At 45.7% G+C, this 15751-nt stretch overlaps 2 protein-coding genes across 2 annotated transcripts in view; both read right to left on the bottom strand.

The window, feature by feature from the left end:
* The window catches only part of LOC109485529, a 6478-nt gene extending 5197 nt beyond the window's left edge, over positions 1 to 1281 (bottom strand). Inside the window, exon 1 of the mRNA XM_019789222.1 lies at positions 755 to 1281. Coding sequence (XP_019644781.1) covers positions 755 to 842 — 88 coding nt within the window. The 5' untranslated portion in view covers positions 843 to 1281. The remainder of the gene's footprint in view (positions 1 to 754) is intronic.
* A 5118-nt stretch (positions 1282 to 6399) lies between these two features.
* Positions 6400 to 9795, bottom strand: LOC109485571. The gene is made up of 2 exons (XM_019789259.1): positions 9482 to 9795; positions 6400 to 7754 (listed from the first exon to the last, which is right to left on the bottom strand). Exons 1-2 carry the CDS (start codon positions 9534 to 9536, stop codon positions 7279 to 7281), a joined length of 531 nt encoding a protein of 176 aa, XP_019644818.1. The 5' UTR covers positions 9537 to 9795; the 3' UTR covers positions 6400 to 7278.
* Positions 9796 to 15751: the final 5956 nt, after the last annotated feature.

Here is a 15751-nt window from a genome sequence, read left to right as displayed (position 1 = left end):
GCTTACTCATTGTGCCGCCGTCCTCAGAGAACATAGGACGTTGAAAATTATGTGATTGATACTAAGCGCTCCCAATTGTCATTGCCGCTAGTCAACCTTTAAGACTCCTGGTACTCTTAAAGGGACTTAAGGTTCTTGTGATAACGACTCGGTAAGACGAAGGCCCGTCTGTGCGACTTTCCTTGCTTATCATCCCGATAAGTTTGCAATTTGTCTGGCACACAATTGGACTATTTCTGCCAAAGGATGGTGCGAACACGAACCGGCCAAGAGCCATTTCAATCGACTTTCATGTCTAGGAACAAATATTCAGGGATGAGGAGCGTTCTCAACTTTGGCTCACCGAAACTCGCGTGCGTTTAGCAATGTCGCGAAGGTGCGTCTTCCCTGGCCCTGTTGGACGTTAAAACACAGGTGCCCAAAGTCGGGCGTAGCGGCGTGTCGGCCCAGCTGCAGGGGTTCGTCACAGGCCCACGCTGCACGTTTGCCAACAAACTGACCCCTGTGACACAGATCCAGTCCATATCTACCTCATGCCATACGTTGATGCGGCATTCACTCCAGTCATGGCAGGAATTGACAAAATAAATTCTTACAATGTTCAACAATCCGGCTCTATGCCTGAGAGAGGAGAAACGGGTCTCGGGGATTTGATAACGCAATGGAAATCTCTAGTTTAGTATAGCAAGTCTACATCATGATATGGTCAAGTCCAAGCTAGGCCTGCTCGGAGGAGAAATTGCCCGATACTGACCTTCGAAGTTGTCGAACTGTACGGCAGCCCCCAACCCCGTCAGCAGCAGGCCGACCAGGAGCGTTGCCAACTTCGGCAGCCCTTTCATTTTGCACCGCGGAGTAGTCCTCTCCTGTGCAGCGCTCAACTGGTTCGATGCAGAAGCTGCGCAATGTTCAGTGCTGGAAGGGTGTGATCGCTGCCTGAAGGCGCTCGGATCCTGGCTACTTGCACGGAGCCTCCGATCAAGTGGTGGCACGCGCGCTTTATATACACCACCCCCTGGAACGCGCGAGCGACCACTTCAACCAGATAAACCCGATATCGCCATATCAAAGGGTGGAATTCCGCCGACCGGACCCCCTCCCCCAGGGCCCTGGGAACCACTCCGGCTTGGTGCTGCCGCAGGGACGGCTCAGGACCGTGTTTACCTCGGCCACAGTAGATTAGTCCGCGAGAAATGGGTGGAATTTAATGACAGGATTTTATGTCAGCGGGGCCGACAAGTGACGCCGAGCCGTTCCTGGGGCAGGCAGGGGGCACTAGCCAAGCTTACGTCGGCAGGTGAATGGGTGAACATTGGGGGCGGAACGATTCTGCTGCTGCACCACGCCTTTAAGGCTTACCACGCAGTCGTCACGTGGTATCCCTGGCCCTTCAGCTATCCCAGCGAAACAGAAGAACTGAAGTCAATTAAACAACTTACGACTTGACGCCCATGTGCCTAGAACCGAGACCCCAAATGTAGAAAACACTTACTACGTGCCTTCATGGAAGCCAAATAAAACTTTGCTTCCAATTTACGTTAAGGGGACCTGTTTACGAGACAGAGAACTTTCTTACGGCCTTGAGTACGTAAACATCCATTATAAACACTGCGCAGTTCCACTTATAACGGCACGTTATTTAGCAGGTCCTAAGTTTGTCTCAAAACACATCAACTCCAATTAATTTGGACAGTGATAATCACGGTTGATTGAGGACCAACAAATAAACGGTATGGACACAACAAATCTTTTAAATAGGCACCGCATTCCTTCAAATCAAATTCGCCGAGGCGAGGAGTCCAAGCTACAATGTCCTTATCCATTAAAGAAGTTTAAATCCTCCAAATACTTGAACGCTCAAGACAGTGTCTATAAACATATGGGACAAGTTTTCAAAGTTACGCATGGAGGGGAATCTTAATGGACCTGAAAGGCAAATTTGAAGGTCTTTAAGTTGCAGACTTAGTCCCCGTGTGACAGACAGTGCCGTAATCATGGCCCGTTTTTAAGCCTTATTTACGTCCAGAGACACGTAACGTACAGGGGGACAGGTCCGACGATCCCCGACGTTTGTACGTCATCACAATACGGTTTCTCTTTTCCTCAGATGGAACCTTAATTTTCGTCACTTGGCGATTCAATATCTCTGAACGAGTGAACAACTGTGGATTTATGTGAGAAGTTCATCGCCCTCACTGGGGAGCTGGAAATGAAAGATCACCATGATTTACGAATGTCGTTTTGACCCACTGGGAATGCATTCAAGTTGCCGTTTCGGAATGTTCTAGTTAAGATGTGCCAATGGAGGGCATTCCCTCCTGACCCCTTATGTCCTAATGCTCCCCCCATTTCATCAACCGTGCGACAGTGGTGGCGACCACGCGTCTTTCCTGCGCGTCGCAGCCCCATCGCACCTGTGGTAACACGTACTCAGCCGGTCCGCCCATCAGGATATTCTTTGATTGCCAACCCTGAGTCCGGTTGTGGGTTATGGTTTCCTATGGAGAGGGCGCGCTTGAAGCTAAAAGTAGAGTCAAGTCTGTTGAGCGACGTGACGTGCTGACAGGTCTCCCTGTGACCTCGTTATAAACGTCTTTGTCTTGGTGAGGGCACATACTTCATTAGCGCTTGCCACCTTCCGGCGTGGCGTCAGCGCCGGCTAGATATGTTATCCGCTGGTGAATTGGAGCGGCTCCAGCACTCTTGCCAAGAACAACATGTGCAAACGTGGCGAGGGGACCCTTCAAAAAGAATCTCTGTCGACCCAGCAAAATTCTCGGGGAGACAGGGCAGTTAGGCGCCCCCGCTCGGACGCCCGCAAAGTGCCGTAGGTCAGATGAGCGCTGGTAACGCCACGCTGCTGCAGAGTCTGTCAGGACCGGGAGGTCTTGACGAAGGCTTGAATAACTGCCAAGAGAGGCGGGAGAGCCCGTGCCCTTCCGGCCAGACCAGGGCCAGACCTGCTGCACTAGCGGAGGATGATGGATGGACGAGACTGGTTAGATGACGACATTGCCATATTTTTAGCGTCGTCGCCCAAACACGTAACATGTGATATAATAAGGTCACGAATACTAGTAACCTTCTACATATGGGAGACCTGTCAGTCAAGACACACAAAGTCGTGTGGTCAGATGTGTTACTAGCACGAGGCACACGAGTTTACTCTCTCGATACAGGTGGTTGTAGTCGGATAGAACGAGATGACAATGAAACTGTGATTTGACAATACATCGAAGAAGAGATAAGAACGCGGCAACGACATCTCTTCATCGTCCAAGGTCGATTGACTCTGTACCGTACCGCTGTCTCAGTTTCCGGAGTGGTTAGCGACCACGTGTAGTCTGGATATCCATTCCCTCGTACTCCTGGTGATGGAATGTCCAAATGACCATTCCCGGGTTATTATCGGTATTCCTTATCGCATACGGGCGCATCTTGAGGGACATGTCGGTATTTTAAGTGGATTGGAGAGAGCAAAGGTGCCTTGGTAGATTTTCATGTGAGAAACATGACACAAACACTTCTGGGGCAGGAGGAGGAGACCCTCTGCGGAATGACACATGGCACGTGACACACAGACACGGAAGACAGGGCGCACGCGGTGGCGAAGAAACCGCGGGAACTTTTGTGCCCACGATGACAGTTTATTCACAACAAGGTCGATGTGTTCTTCAAAGGCACCAAGTACTGTAAGAACTTCATGGTATTCTTTATAATGTTAACTCTTGTCTCTTTAATTTGCTTCATCTACCACCCGGCCAGGTTGGGACGATTCCCAGCCACCAGACTCCTTGCTGTGTCCCTCCTCCTTCCCACTATTAAACAACAGGTCCCGTTCCACAGTTTGTCTCTATCCACCATTATATATCGAATATGTATAATGTGACCTGTGCTTAGCCCAGTGGGGCAAAAATGTACAATAAAGGTCTTCATTCATTCATTCATTCATTAATCTGGAATGCTTCGACTTGTAAATCTGTTGTGCACTGGTGTCAGCTTGAAGGCTACAGATAGCACAAAGCACTGGTGGAAGACGACGATATCGCCTTGTTGTAGTTGCTCATCAAGCTGACTGGGCCAGGACTTAACCCATGGCAAGGTATTGGCCCATTGACCTGTTGACCGACTGTGACCCGCCGTCAATCTACGCGTCATTGGAGGATATCGATGCTTTTAAACATCCTGTTAGAACTCCATTTTCTTCACTTCATTTGAAATTGTGACCCATCGTGACCGGCCACCCTACACTCATCGGCTTATTTTAGAAACTTTTCTTCAAGATGCTCTAAATACCAGTACCATATCAAAAATAGATGACATAGTAGTTAAATAAAGCTATTCTCCTCCTCCGAAATAGCGCGGTGCTATACAAATACATGTCGTTTGATTATTTGGAACGGAAGCTACAGGCGTGTTGTGTTTCACAAGCAGGACTGTGATGCTATTAAATAGTAACCAACTAGTGATGACGGGACTGGGGGTTTGGTCTGGTCGACTTTCCCCTCTGCCCCATCACTAGTATTGTCGTTTTAATATTGAAGTTACTAAGATTATGTCATGATTCTGAGCTAAGTAAGGATATAGATATAGGGTAGCTACATGTAACTGAGTGGTTATGAATGAGGCTAAAAAATGAAATCAAAGTCGGTACATCAAAGACACATCAAAGTACATCAAAGTAGATCGATCATAATTGTATCTTGCTATATCGGTACGTAGATCCGTTGCACTATGGACTTGTCTATTGATTTATGTTACGTAAAATTGTAGGTATGACCGTAATAGCCCTGTTATATAATTCTGCGGCGTGGTGTCCAGATATTTATTACATAAATGGATATGTCATATGGTTTATGTGCGGATACAGTCCACATATATCCTTGATTTATCGATTACGTACAAGATATGATGTAAATGTGAATATAATGTAGGTGGCGCTTCGACGGGCGGGAACGGTGTTACATGGTCTCACGCTGTGCCAAAAAATCGATCCTTTTTATGTCCCGTAGTCTTAAAGGTCATTACAGATATATGGAAAGATGTTTGGACCAATTTGAGAAAGTTTTCACTGGCTTCAAACCTAATGGTTTACTCCGGTATACTTTATTAGAGCCTTAGCTGCAGTACCGCTCTCGGTCGCATTTCAAAAATAGCTTAAACCGCCGTCGAATTTCCGTCTTTTCCGGTATGGGGAAATTACGAAAGGCTCGCAGAGGGGTTTTGAATTCTTAAGGCTGATTTGACTTTTTTAAACAATGTGACAGTTTACATTTGTTCAATGTTTATGACTCTTATCACAACATGGAAGATAAATTTGAACGTGGTCGCATTTCAAAGTGTGATAATTTACAGGGCATTTACACTTGATACTGGTAAAAAGATAAGGAAACGTGTCATTTATGACCTAAAATACATTTTGTACCTTTGCTTTTTCTTGGTGAAATGTCTTTTAAAATATAGTCATTGTTAGGGTCGAAACAAACTCAAAGAAACCAAAAACATCAACCCCTTTACCTTACCCTCCCCATTTCTGACTGACTACGGTCGGTCGAAGCCATTTTTCTGGAGGCGGCCGCGGGCGGTACTGCAGGCTCTTTGACTTTCTATCTTCCTGTATGGGGTAAAGGACTGTCAGAGAAGCCGACAGTCACTCAGAAAACATTTAATACGATCTTTCATTCCAACCTCTGCTTGGAGATGAGGTAGGTTTCTCACACGGATATCATCCATGAAACCGCCAGCATTGCTTAATATACCTGCTGATGTCGTCTTCACTTTCGAAATTCTACCCAGATCCCGATAATATGTCGTTTTTCCAATCAGCCAAAACCACGCCTAGTTAGTCCAGTTGGGAATGTTCCAACCATATTCATTACGTAACACTAACAGTATTAACGAGGAACAGATTTACAACAAAGCGACTCTCCTGGCGTGCAAGGTCAGACATACCACCCTTCTGTAAAGATCACAGCCACAAACTTAAGACCAAAGGTCTAAAAATAGGTCTAAATCACCAATTGAGCGGTTTTAGATTTAATCTGTATGATCTTGACATTAACAGAAATGGTCGTATTTCACCTTCCGAACAGTAGGAAACTACTCCCCGCAGTTTTCTGGTCTCCTGGTCTGTCTGCCTGGCGCCGGCACTCACAAACTCCTCATGAAAACACGGAGGTTTGAAAGAAACATTGACTGAGGCCGTTTGTCTTTGTCAGAAGAGTTCTGTCAGGGGATTTGTTAAATAACAAATTGAGCCTACTGGTTACAATAGTCTGTTTTTTTAATAAGGGTAGTCTGCAGACCGATTTCATGATTGAAAGGGTACACTTCTCAAATTCAACAATTCGTGGTTTAAGTCTTGAGCAAGATTATTCAATTCAAAGAATGCAACAACGGTCACTTGTAACATTTTATTTTCCGACATTCGCGTGATTCTTATAAGGACTCGGATCACTCATATGTACAAAATATTTCTGGCGTGCAGTTCACCAGCTGACCGCTAGGGAACGACCCTTATCCAATGTAGGTATCAACATGACGATGAATGAACCGGGCACACATGTGCCCTTACACATCTGGGATCTCTTTTCTCCGTCACGACTTGTTTTTCTACAACAAGGACTTGCACTATCCAGAATATATCCTGGGGGCTTCAGTATTCACAATATAAACAAGGGAACTCCGGGGCTTGGAGTAATCCTGGCTTACAGCCATGATGTGCAACAAGAAGCTGGCTAATTGGTCAACGTAAACACATGCCCAGGTCTGTAACGGTAATACACATTGTCGGTGTATACAGCACTGGATGTCACAATAAATATACATTAGTACAAGGTTATCCCATGTCCGGCAGTGTTGGTTAGATTTCACAGGTCCTGCACCTACGTGAGTCTTACGAGTTGTGCATCAGCACCGCAGCTCCTGAAATGTACTAAAATACATTTACTATTAAACTGAAATAGAAGAGGTCCTCACTACAACCTCCTTAGTCATCTTTCAAGAAAAAATCTCCTGCGTTTGGACGCAGAGGTCTTGGTATGCAAACAAACATCAGATATGGACAACCTTACAACAACATGTCTACAACAAGTCTTTCTGAGCTCGTACTAATGCTATTCTAACATTTATGCTGCTGCCCATGTGACCAAACATAACATACCTTCTGCTGACACTGCAATATACAAAGCGATAACTGTTTCGTTTGCACCTGAGTTCGTAGGTAACCTTTCTCACAAAGGAATGTATGGTAAGAACAGAGTTCTGAGACCAGGTGTTCTACTCTCTGTTAGGACGCATCCGTCGGCCGGGTTTCTCGGCCTTCAGTCCTCTGCGGCACTGCCTCTGCTGCTTACGGGTAGGGAGGTCTCGGCACCGGTCCACCTTCTTCATGTAGTGCGTCTGGACCTGGCAACATTTCATAAACATGGATGCTGAGTCCTTCAGCGGAGCACACTTCTCCACCTTCCGCATCAGGCCCTTCTGGTTCCGCTTGCCGGCCGGCTCGGACCCGTGGAACTTCATCTTCCTCTTGTGCGCTCCGTTATTCTTCTTGGCCACCTGGTGGACGTCCACGGAGCAGGACAACTGCTTCAGAGCCACGCGCTTGCCGATGGAGCAGCACTTGCTGGGAGGGAAACTCCGTTGTCGGGGCTTGGGCCTCTCGATCACCTCCACCTCCATGTACTGCTGCACCTCTCCTTTTTGTTCGGTAGAGGGCACTACTTCTGCAGGCTTCCCCACTGGCACTTGGGCTGTGGATGAGAAACGGAAGATATGTTAGAACAGACAAGTCTGGAACACAACTGTCAACGGCTGCTTACACCTCCGAGTGGACTGCTCTAAGCTGACACGGAAGACTGGTGGACATGTGCCCTGATGGCATCCAGGGGTCACTATTCACAGGGAAACAAACTTTACCCACAACTTAATTTGAAGGATTCTTTTATCAATTTTACAATTTCTCAGTAATTGTGCACCAAAATAGCTACTATACTATAGATCTTAATGTTAGTTAACATGACGTCATTGTAAGTAAATCTGTTCCTGATTTATAGAGTTTGTTCTGCGCTTTGTACTAAGAAGGAAGTATCAGCCTTTCACTTCCTAAGTTTCCCGTGCCGTTCCCAGTTTCCATATCTATCTCTGCCTGTCCCGACCCGGTTCTATATGGGTATTGTCCCGCGCGCGGGAAGGCTGACACCGGCATCACCTGTACAACTGTCCCGCCCCACCCTCAGGTGTCACCTTACACACGGGGTCACTGAACTCTGCCACACCATCCATAATGTAGGCTGATCCGAGCGGACATCGCAAACATTCCTGTGCTCACAAACTAAGTCTAGATGTTTGGTGGATTACAGTAGTAACATCAAACTTGGAGAAAGAGCATCTCATTTGTACATCACCAATCAGCAGAACAAACACACACGGGGGCTAATCCGTGCCCCTGCAGCCGTCTGGCACTGTGGTGTAAAAATGTTCCACAGTAAATTTAATCACAACTTTGTTTTTCCTACTTAGAATGACAAGATTCTTCGGAAATTCCGTGTATTGACCTCACGACGCCGACATATGGCGCCTGACGAGCGTGCGTCCCTCCGACCCGTTTCCCTGCAGAGTGAGGTGTTTACGGAGGATTTCCCGCTCTAGGTGGACACGCTAGGCGTGGCAACGCTTCCTCAAGCAAACAACAGTTATTTTTTTAACACCCAACAGACGCAGCATTCTTGCAAAAGGGTAATTATAAAATCAGTTTTCAGGAGGTAGGTTTCTTGTCTGATACACATATATTCAGCATCAATACAGAAAGAGAGCCCCGTTCAGAACAGAATCTCATTGGACAGGCATCTCGACCTTTCGTATGTTATTCATTCTGGTTGCCCTTCTGCATGACTTAAGTCAGTCACGTCGCTTTGTCCAGTGTTCAGTCAGTCGATATCTCCGCTAAGCCGACCTTTTTGCACATAATGGTCCGTCCCGAACAATCGGGCTACCTATTGAGTATACTGACTCATGACTGGCACAATCGCCAAACCACAAGATAAACACCGACCATTGCCACCGGCTCAGCGCCCCTCAGCCAACAGCCACACGCCCCACAACCCCCAACCGCATCTAAACCAATGGGTCAACTTGGAGACAAATAAATCACCGATCCCTAAGCTAAGGTCTAAATGAGCCTAAAACTGTGGTCATGAGGAAAGACTCTGCTGTATCTCTATATTACTATTCAGTGAACTTGACTGTTATTTTGCTAAAGAGGAAATGACGAGCTACCGGGTGGCACAGACAGAATGGTTGTTTAATGAATGAGTGGATTTTTTTCCACCTAGGGGGCACCACTCCTAAATAACAAATTATCTGTTCATTTTTTCTCAACAAAACAATTCCAAGCCGACGTTGTTTGCTAGGAGATATTTTCCAATTTGCTGAAAACACGCCATTGCTTCCCGACCCAGGAAAATATGTCTGTACTCACCTGTGTAGGACGCCACCGCCAAGCCCAGGGTAAACAACAGCTGGAAGGTTCTCATTTCTATGGACTACAGCCCGTCGGTTCTCAGTAGAAACGCCGCAAATAAAAACCCACACACGGTTGTTCCTCCGACGTTTCGCCGCTAACCTCCTTGCACGCTCACCGCAAATGTAACTGTAGTTGTTTTTCAACCGGCTTTTATACAGCACGCTGTTATTTATGACGCTCTCCTTGCATATTCAGTAGGCATGTCGGATTTCCAACACGTCAATCACAGTAGCACCACGGCTAGCTCCACCAATGGGGACGCCTCATGGACGATTACTCGTATTTACCAAAATAACAAGGAAAGTGTCCGAAGAGTCAGAGAAGCCAACACGTGAGACTACTTGGCGCCGAGACAACAATCTTGTTTTTCTGCTAAGGGGAGGGACTTTGCCGGAGAGAGGGCGGGAACGCACGGGGAAATCGGTGTTGTGGTCACCTTACACTGCGCCGCACGCGTGCCGGGCCCTCTCACTATCCATCCGTCAACGCTTAAGTGTTACCCGGCGCTATGTATAATGTATACCTTAACTCCAGAGGAGCTTCTGAAATCAGCATTAGCTCCTTCTCAGAGACAAGATTCAGGAACGCTTCCTGACAAGTCCAATTCATCAGCCTTGACCTCTGTACAGCCTCTGTCTGTGCGTCTGTGTGCCTGTGTACAGAGCAGGATCTGTTGGGTTTATGCAAGGAGGTTAGATTTAACTCAAACTCTTGCTCAAAACTCAAAATACACAAGCAGGAATGGAGTACAATTTTGTCACATTTTTCAAAAACAATTAAAAAGGGACAGCATTGGTTTAGGCCCACAACACAGAAATATAACGGCCAAGTAACGGAATGTGTAGATCTGCATGCAGCACCACTTAATTATTACGTTATTTCTCTCAATCACGAGGAAGTCTCAGTGTTGGACTTATCATATCATAAGTCTTTGTTATTCACCGTTCTCAGTGTAACATGCAAAATTGAAAAGAGAACTTGGGAACTTCATATTTTGACCATCTTAAGACGAAACCGACTATTGCTTAAAAAGTACTCAAATATCATAATAGTATGATGACGTATATTGTAAAATTGTGTACAGGTGTATACACATTGTGGTATCCCGGACTATGTTGGTCTCCTTGTTTATTGTTCCTGCCCACACTCCTGGCGTGCATGGCTGTTTGAGTCTTCTTCCACGCCACATTAGTGCAGGGCGGGCAGTAGTGTCAGTCACTGACCGGTGACCTGTCTCACCTGCGGTCTGACAGGCGGGCACGTGCGCCCGGGGTGACACAAGCCCGGGGCACGCCTGCTCACAATAACCCCGCGCCAACGGGCCGCCTGATTGACAGGTACCGGTCTGTCCTGAGAGGGCCTGGGCGGATTAGATGATCTGTGCCGTACCTGGGGAGTCTGGGGTCTGACTACTGTATTACACCTTATCTTCAACACAGAGGGAGCTGTAGCAATATCCCAATTATGTCTTCTTCAGAGATGTGAAAATTGGTTGTACAGGTCTGATAGGCAGTGTAGTTTGGACAGTCGTGGTCAAAGTAAGAACGTGTGGTTACCGTAAGCGGGGATTCAGCCTTCACTGGTCTTCTGAAACTTGATACTGGAAACAAAGTAAATTGAGAGGTGCTAAATGCTCAGCTTTCTCGCTGCTCTGCCCTGTACGCTGCCTTAACTCCAGACGTGCCTACAGTCACGTCTTTAGGACGATAACAATTTCCGAGAAGACAGCAGTATATCTCTGTTTGGCACCGCTTAATGTGTGATAAGGAACAACAGAGACCTACGTGCAGGCCAAGGCAGTCCTTGTACATATGTTTGAAATGTGTGTTTCAACATTGACTGGCAAATTTCCAAGGATATTTCCTCATCAAAACAAAAACCATGATCAGATTTGAGGTAGTAGGCAGGTATGAATAGAGATGGGCGTTTCAAGAGGAAGTTGAGCATATCATTGCAACTTCCCCCTATCGCCTGTACAGCCAAAGTCGATGTCATTGAAGAAGCGCCCTACAGGTCGCTTTTCATTGAAGTCATGAGGTGCAATACATAGCTAGATATCCAGGTCATCCAGCCGACCTAACACATGGCCGTACCATCCAGTCCTATGTCATCTCCAAGCAGATGCGGTGGGAGACTGTAACGGTTTGCTGACAAGGAGGGCTGACGCCTGGGGGTCAGAAAAACGTCACGACCCCCTCACCATATCTGCTGGGAGACTGACAGTTATTGCCCAAGTAAACAGCAGACACCTATATGTAGACGGTGGGGCTCGAAAACAACATATCGTGTTCTTGTCCAGTCGTGCCCTGTTACACGGCATGTCAGCAACTTTATGACCATGTCGACATAACTTGTCCGTGGTCGAGACACAAGTCCATACTTAACTGACATCTGATAGGAAAGGACAAGCGCTGACCAGCCACTGACCAGGGAGTGTTCTCTGCTGCAAATATGAGACAACACTTATAACACGGGTAAAGCAAATCAAGCTAAGGGAAAACGGCTTTGTCTTCCCCGATACAGTATGTGCCGATGTAGAATTGTTACGATTATGAATGTAATCACTGATGGATAATCTTCAGTTACATGTATAATAATCTCAGAAAATACGAAAGAAACGTTTGTAAGGTTGTAGTTTACCTCGAGTCTTCAAACATATGCAATTTTCTTTCTTACTCTGAATGTTTGTCCGGTTGCAGCCTTCACAACGATGCCAGGTATTAAGACTTGCCCGGATAATATTTCTCCCTGGCATTCTCCTGGCAGAATTGTAATCCACAAGAATCCAACACATTTGATCAAAACAAAAACGAGACCATGGTTGCACGGGACAAGTATGTATACAAGACAAATCTGAGGATTTAAGTCATGTCAAGAATCTAGGAGAAAAAGCATTTTGCTCTCGATACATTTCTGTTGCGAATATCTAGATACGGCACGCAATGGGCATATTCATACTGAGTCGATTCAGTGGGATGCACATGTGCAGATATCATAGGCATACACATTTCTTTTATTCTATTTCATATACAAGTATATGTATGACACTCAGGTAATTATATATAGGTATTACCATCAATAGACAATCGCACATGACCACCTCCATCCCCATGCCAAACTTTTGTTTGCACCTACTAACGTTGCGCATGCGCAGCTGATGATAATCCTTTTTTCGCTGCACTGGCCATTAAAAGCAGTACCGAGGATGATGATGACAGTAGAGGAGCGTAAAGTGTTGTTTGCATGATTTGAACGAGCTTCTATGCATGCATGGTGCATGGCTATCATAGATCCTCCTCTACATTACTACTCGTACCAGCCCAACCTGCATATCGACCTGAGTGACCTGTTAAGTGTTATATGTTCTACTCAGCTCGCCTCTCCCGCACGTCATGTTTTCTATGGGTAGATTTTCTTTCAGAGTTTGCATTCCTGCGTACAGATCTCGACCACTTAACCGCTCCAAAAATATTTGTTATAGAAACTGGAGAAGGGTGATGTAATGTTTGTTCACAATCCCGCATTTTTCGCATAAGCGAAGGTGAATGAAGACCGTCGGTGCTTATTTCTTAAAGGATTAATAAAAGAAAGGCCTCATGAGCAGAGTCACACTCACGGCTATACAATAGTACCCTGATTAAAATGTTGACTTTCTTTTCCTATGTTGCACTTTGAAAACACATCACAATAGAAATGGTGACGTTGGACCCTATAGAAATGCCTTGTTTTCGATCGTAAGAAAGGACGGCTGAAATGACGTCACACGACGAAAGCGCAATCGATCAAGGTCAAACACCTGTTTACCTGGCACGGTAACAATAATAACTCTGCTGGGACGGTCAGGGCTTTTCTTTAGAGGGCACAGGGAGGCTGACAGTCAACCTTTGCAATTTACTATCCATGTTTTGCCATAGACACCAAAACAAGAAGAAATTGAAAACATCTGAACTCTGGAAATTTGCAAAGTATTGCTTCACTAGATATCGTTTAGCTACTCATGAGCACGCAGTAACTTCCTCAACTGAAAGGTGATTTTTGTCGTTTACGCCTGAGAGATAATAAATTAGTCTCCGTGGTCAGAGGATCACGTGACAACGATACCCTTACATAAAGATGACTTTCCATTTTTCGAAGAAACCCGGTCAACTAGAGGTCATCCACCTTCCTGTAAACACGAGTGTTTACCAGCGTGCGCAGGTGAAAGGTTACCTCATTTCTTTTCAAGAGCGGAAGACGCCGCTGTCAGGGTGCGGGCCACCTTTTTGTCGAGCTGTCTTCCTTTTCCAGGTCAACAGCCCAGGAGAGCCGCTCTCATGTGTAAACAGCACTGTTTGTCACCTAAGATCGACCCCCTTTGGTCAGGATGTTCGTAGTATAAGAGATACTTGTTGTTAACTATGCTTGTACAGCCGCACATTTCATCTTCAACAGACTTCGTGTTGGGACTGACTAACACGGACGGACGGAAGCCTGATGTTGAGGAGGAGGTGGGGTCCATGAAGGGCATCCCCATCAATTTCACCTTGTGTAAAAACCGCTCTGTGTTGGCTAAGGGCCTGTCCTACTATGGCATAGAACACCGGCTAACTCCCCTGGCCAATTATATACCCCTTTTAGACTGATTTCGACCCTTTAGCCTGCAAAGGTCTATACATAAACTGACTTTTGGTAAGATGTATTTAACTCCATATGTTGTGAAGAACTGTACTTTTATTAGGCGAAACTGAAGATCTTGTAGCTGGAAACAATAAAGCGGAACGCTGTTTTCAATAGATGTTAACGTTGTTACACAACCTGATGTTTCCTAGTAATTGGTTGTTTACGATTTTCAAAGAATTTGGACGCGACCCAAAGGCAACGATGTACACAATGTCACGACGCAGGCATACAAACAACACGCACTACGGGTACGGCCCACCTCACGGACAAAAACACATTAGGTACTGACAGGTGAACGTCCTGCAGAATCACGACACTGTTTTCGTTTATTTCAACAGCCTAGAAGTCCAAGGAAACTTACAATTTCCGGTTTTCGGCCACACACACATCATCATACCTCCTGGTTAGCTACAGGACGGTGCTGGGTGACCCCATCCAGCCTACATACGGCTGTTTTCACAGGGGCCCTTGTTACAGAAATGATCTCAAGTTGGAATCATTCCTGATTGTTCCTAACACAAATCAAGCAGCCAAACCAGAGATTGGTTAGCTTTATTACTCAATACATGTCAAATACACCTGCAATGATGAATATGGAAAATTATACATGTGCTATGAATAGATGCATATTATAGAGAGTGTTTGCACTTTTAAAGTTTATAAGTTCAGACACAGAAAACGTGAACGGGTGTGTCAGCATGGCCAAACCTTAAGTTCCGACATCTGTTCCCCACCGGAAGGTTGTTCTGCTGTCCTCACGGACGAAACATGAACTTTAATCCAATTGCTAACATGTGGGACATGTTTATTAGATCCGGCTAAGTCGATCATATCTCTAGATCATTTTCGACAACTTCCCAAAATAATTAACAGTTTTTAATGCCATAGTAGCCGTTACCTCGGCCGTGACCTCTCACCGGACAGGTTGGTGTTCTCAGGTGTGTCGGATAGGTGCCTACAGGCACGTACAGCGAGTTAGAGCAAATCAGTGAGGTAACACATTTAAGGTGGTATGGAAGGGTGGCTGAGGACTTTGGGGACATCCTAAAAATACTACTTAGGATTACCTATGGTCATTGATTTTTTTTGTGTGAGTACCTTAGTGCAAGATGATAATTTATGCAAATTTTGATGACGTAATCATGACGTCATCTCGAGTTATGAGCCACGCCCCCTTTTTAGAAAAATCAATTTTTCTGGCCAGCGCTTTGGTTTTTATTCACCATATTTTGTTGAAAGGCACACACTAGTAATAGGAACAAACGTATGCGAGCATTTTTTAATATCTAAGTGTTGATTTTTTATGAATTTTTTTTCGTAAATGTCAACAGTGCCATGCGCCAGCACCCCTCCCCAACATATAAAGCGGCGCAGTGTGTCGGCCTCGCATACGATTTTAGTTTATAAGCTTATCTTTCAAAAAATACCACCTTTTTGTCTCTTTCCATGAACTATTTTTTCCACAGTTTCATTCTTAAAATGCTGTATATGTCGTAGGGGTTACATAATGTCCATTTTGAAGCCCGAAAGAGCCGAAATCGCCAATTTTTTGTCGCCATTCCAAGG

This window comes from Branchiostoma belcheri, unplaced genomic scaffold (assembly GCF_001625305.1).
Source record: "Branchiostoma belcheri isolate BF01 breed outbred unplaced genomic scaffold, Haploidv18h27 scaffold11, whole genome shotgun sequence".
In the NCBI taxonomy this organism is placed as follows: Eukaryota; Metazoa; Chordata; class Leptocardii; order Amphioxiformes; family Branchiostomatidae; genus Branchiostoma; species Branchiostoma belcheri.
The sequence above is the reverse complement of the archived record's forward strand: the minus strand, read 5'-3'. Positions and strand labels throughout refer to the sequence as shown.

Excerpts from the sequence above, each read along its gene's own strand:
- LOC109485571 (XM_019789259.1), bottom strand. The coding sequence starts at position 9,536 with ATGAGAACCTTCCAGCTGTTGTTTACCCTGGGCTTGGCGGTGGCGTCC. Across the intron at positions 7,755-9,481 it reads GGCGGTGGCGTCCTACACAG|CCCAAGTGCCAGTGGGGAAG; the intron begins GTGAGTACAGAC and ends TCTCATCCACAG.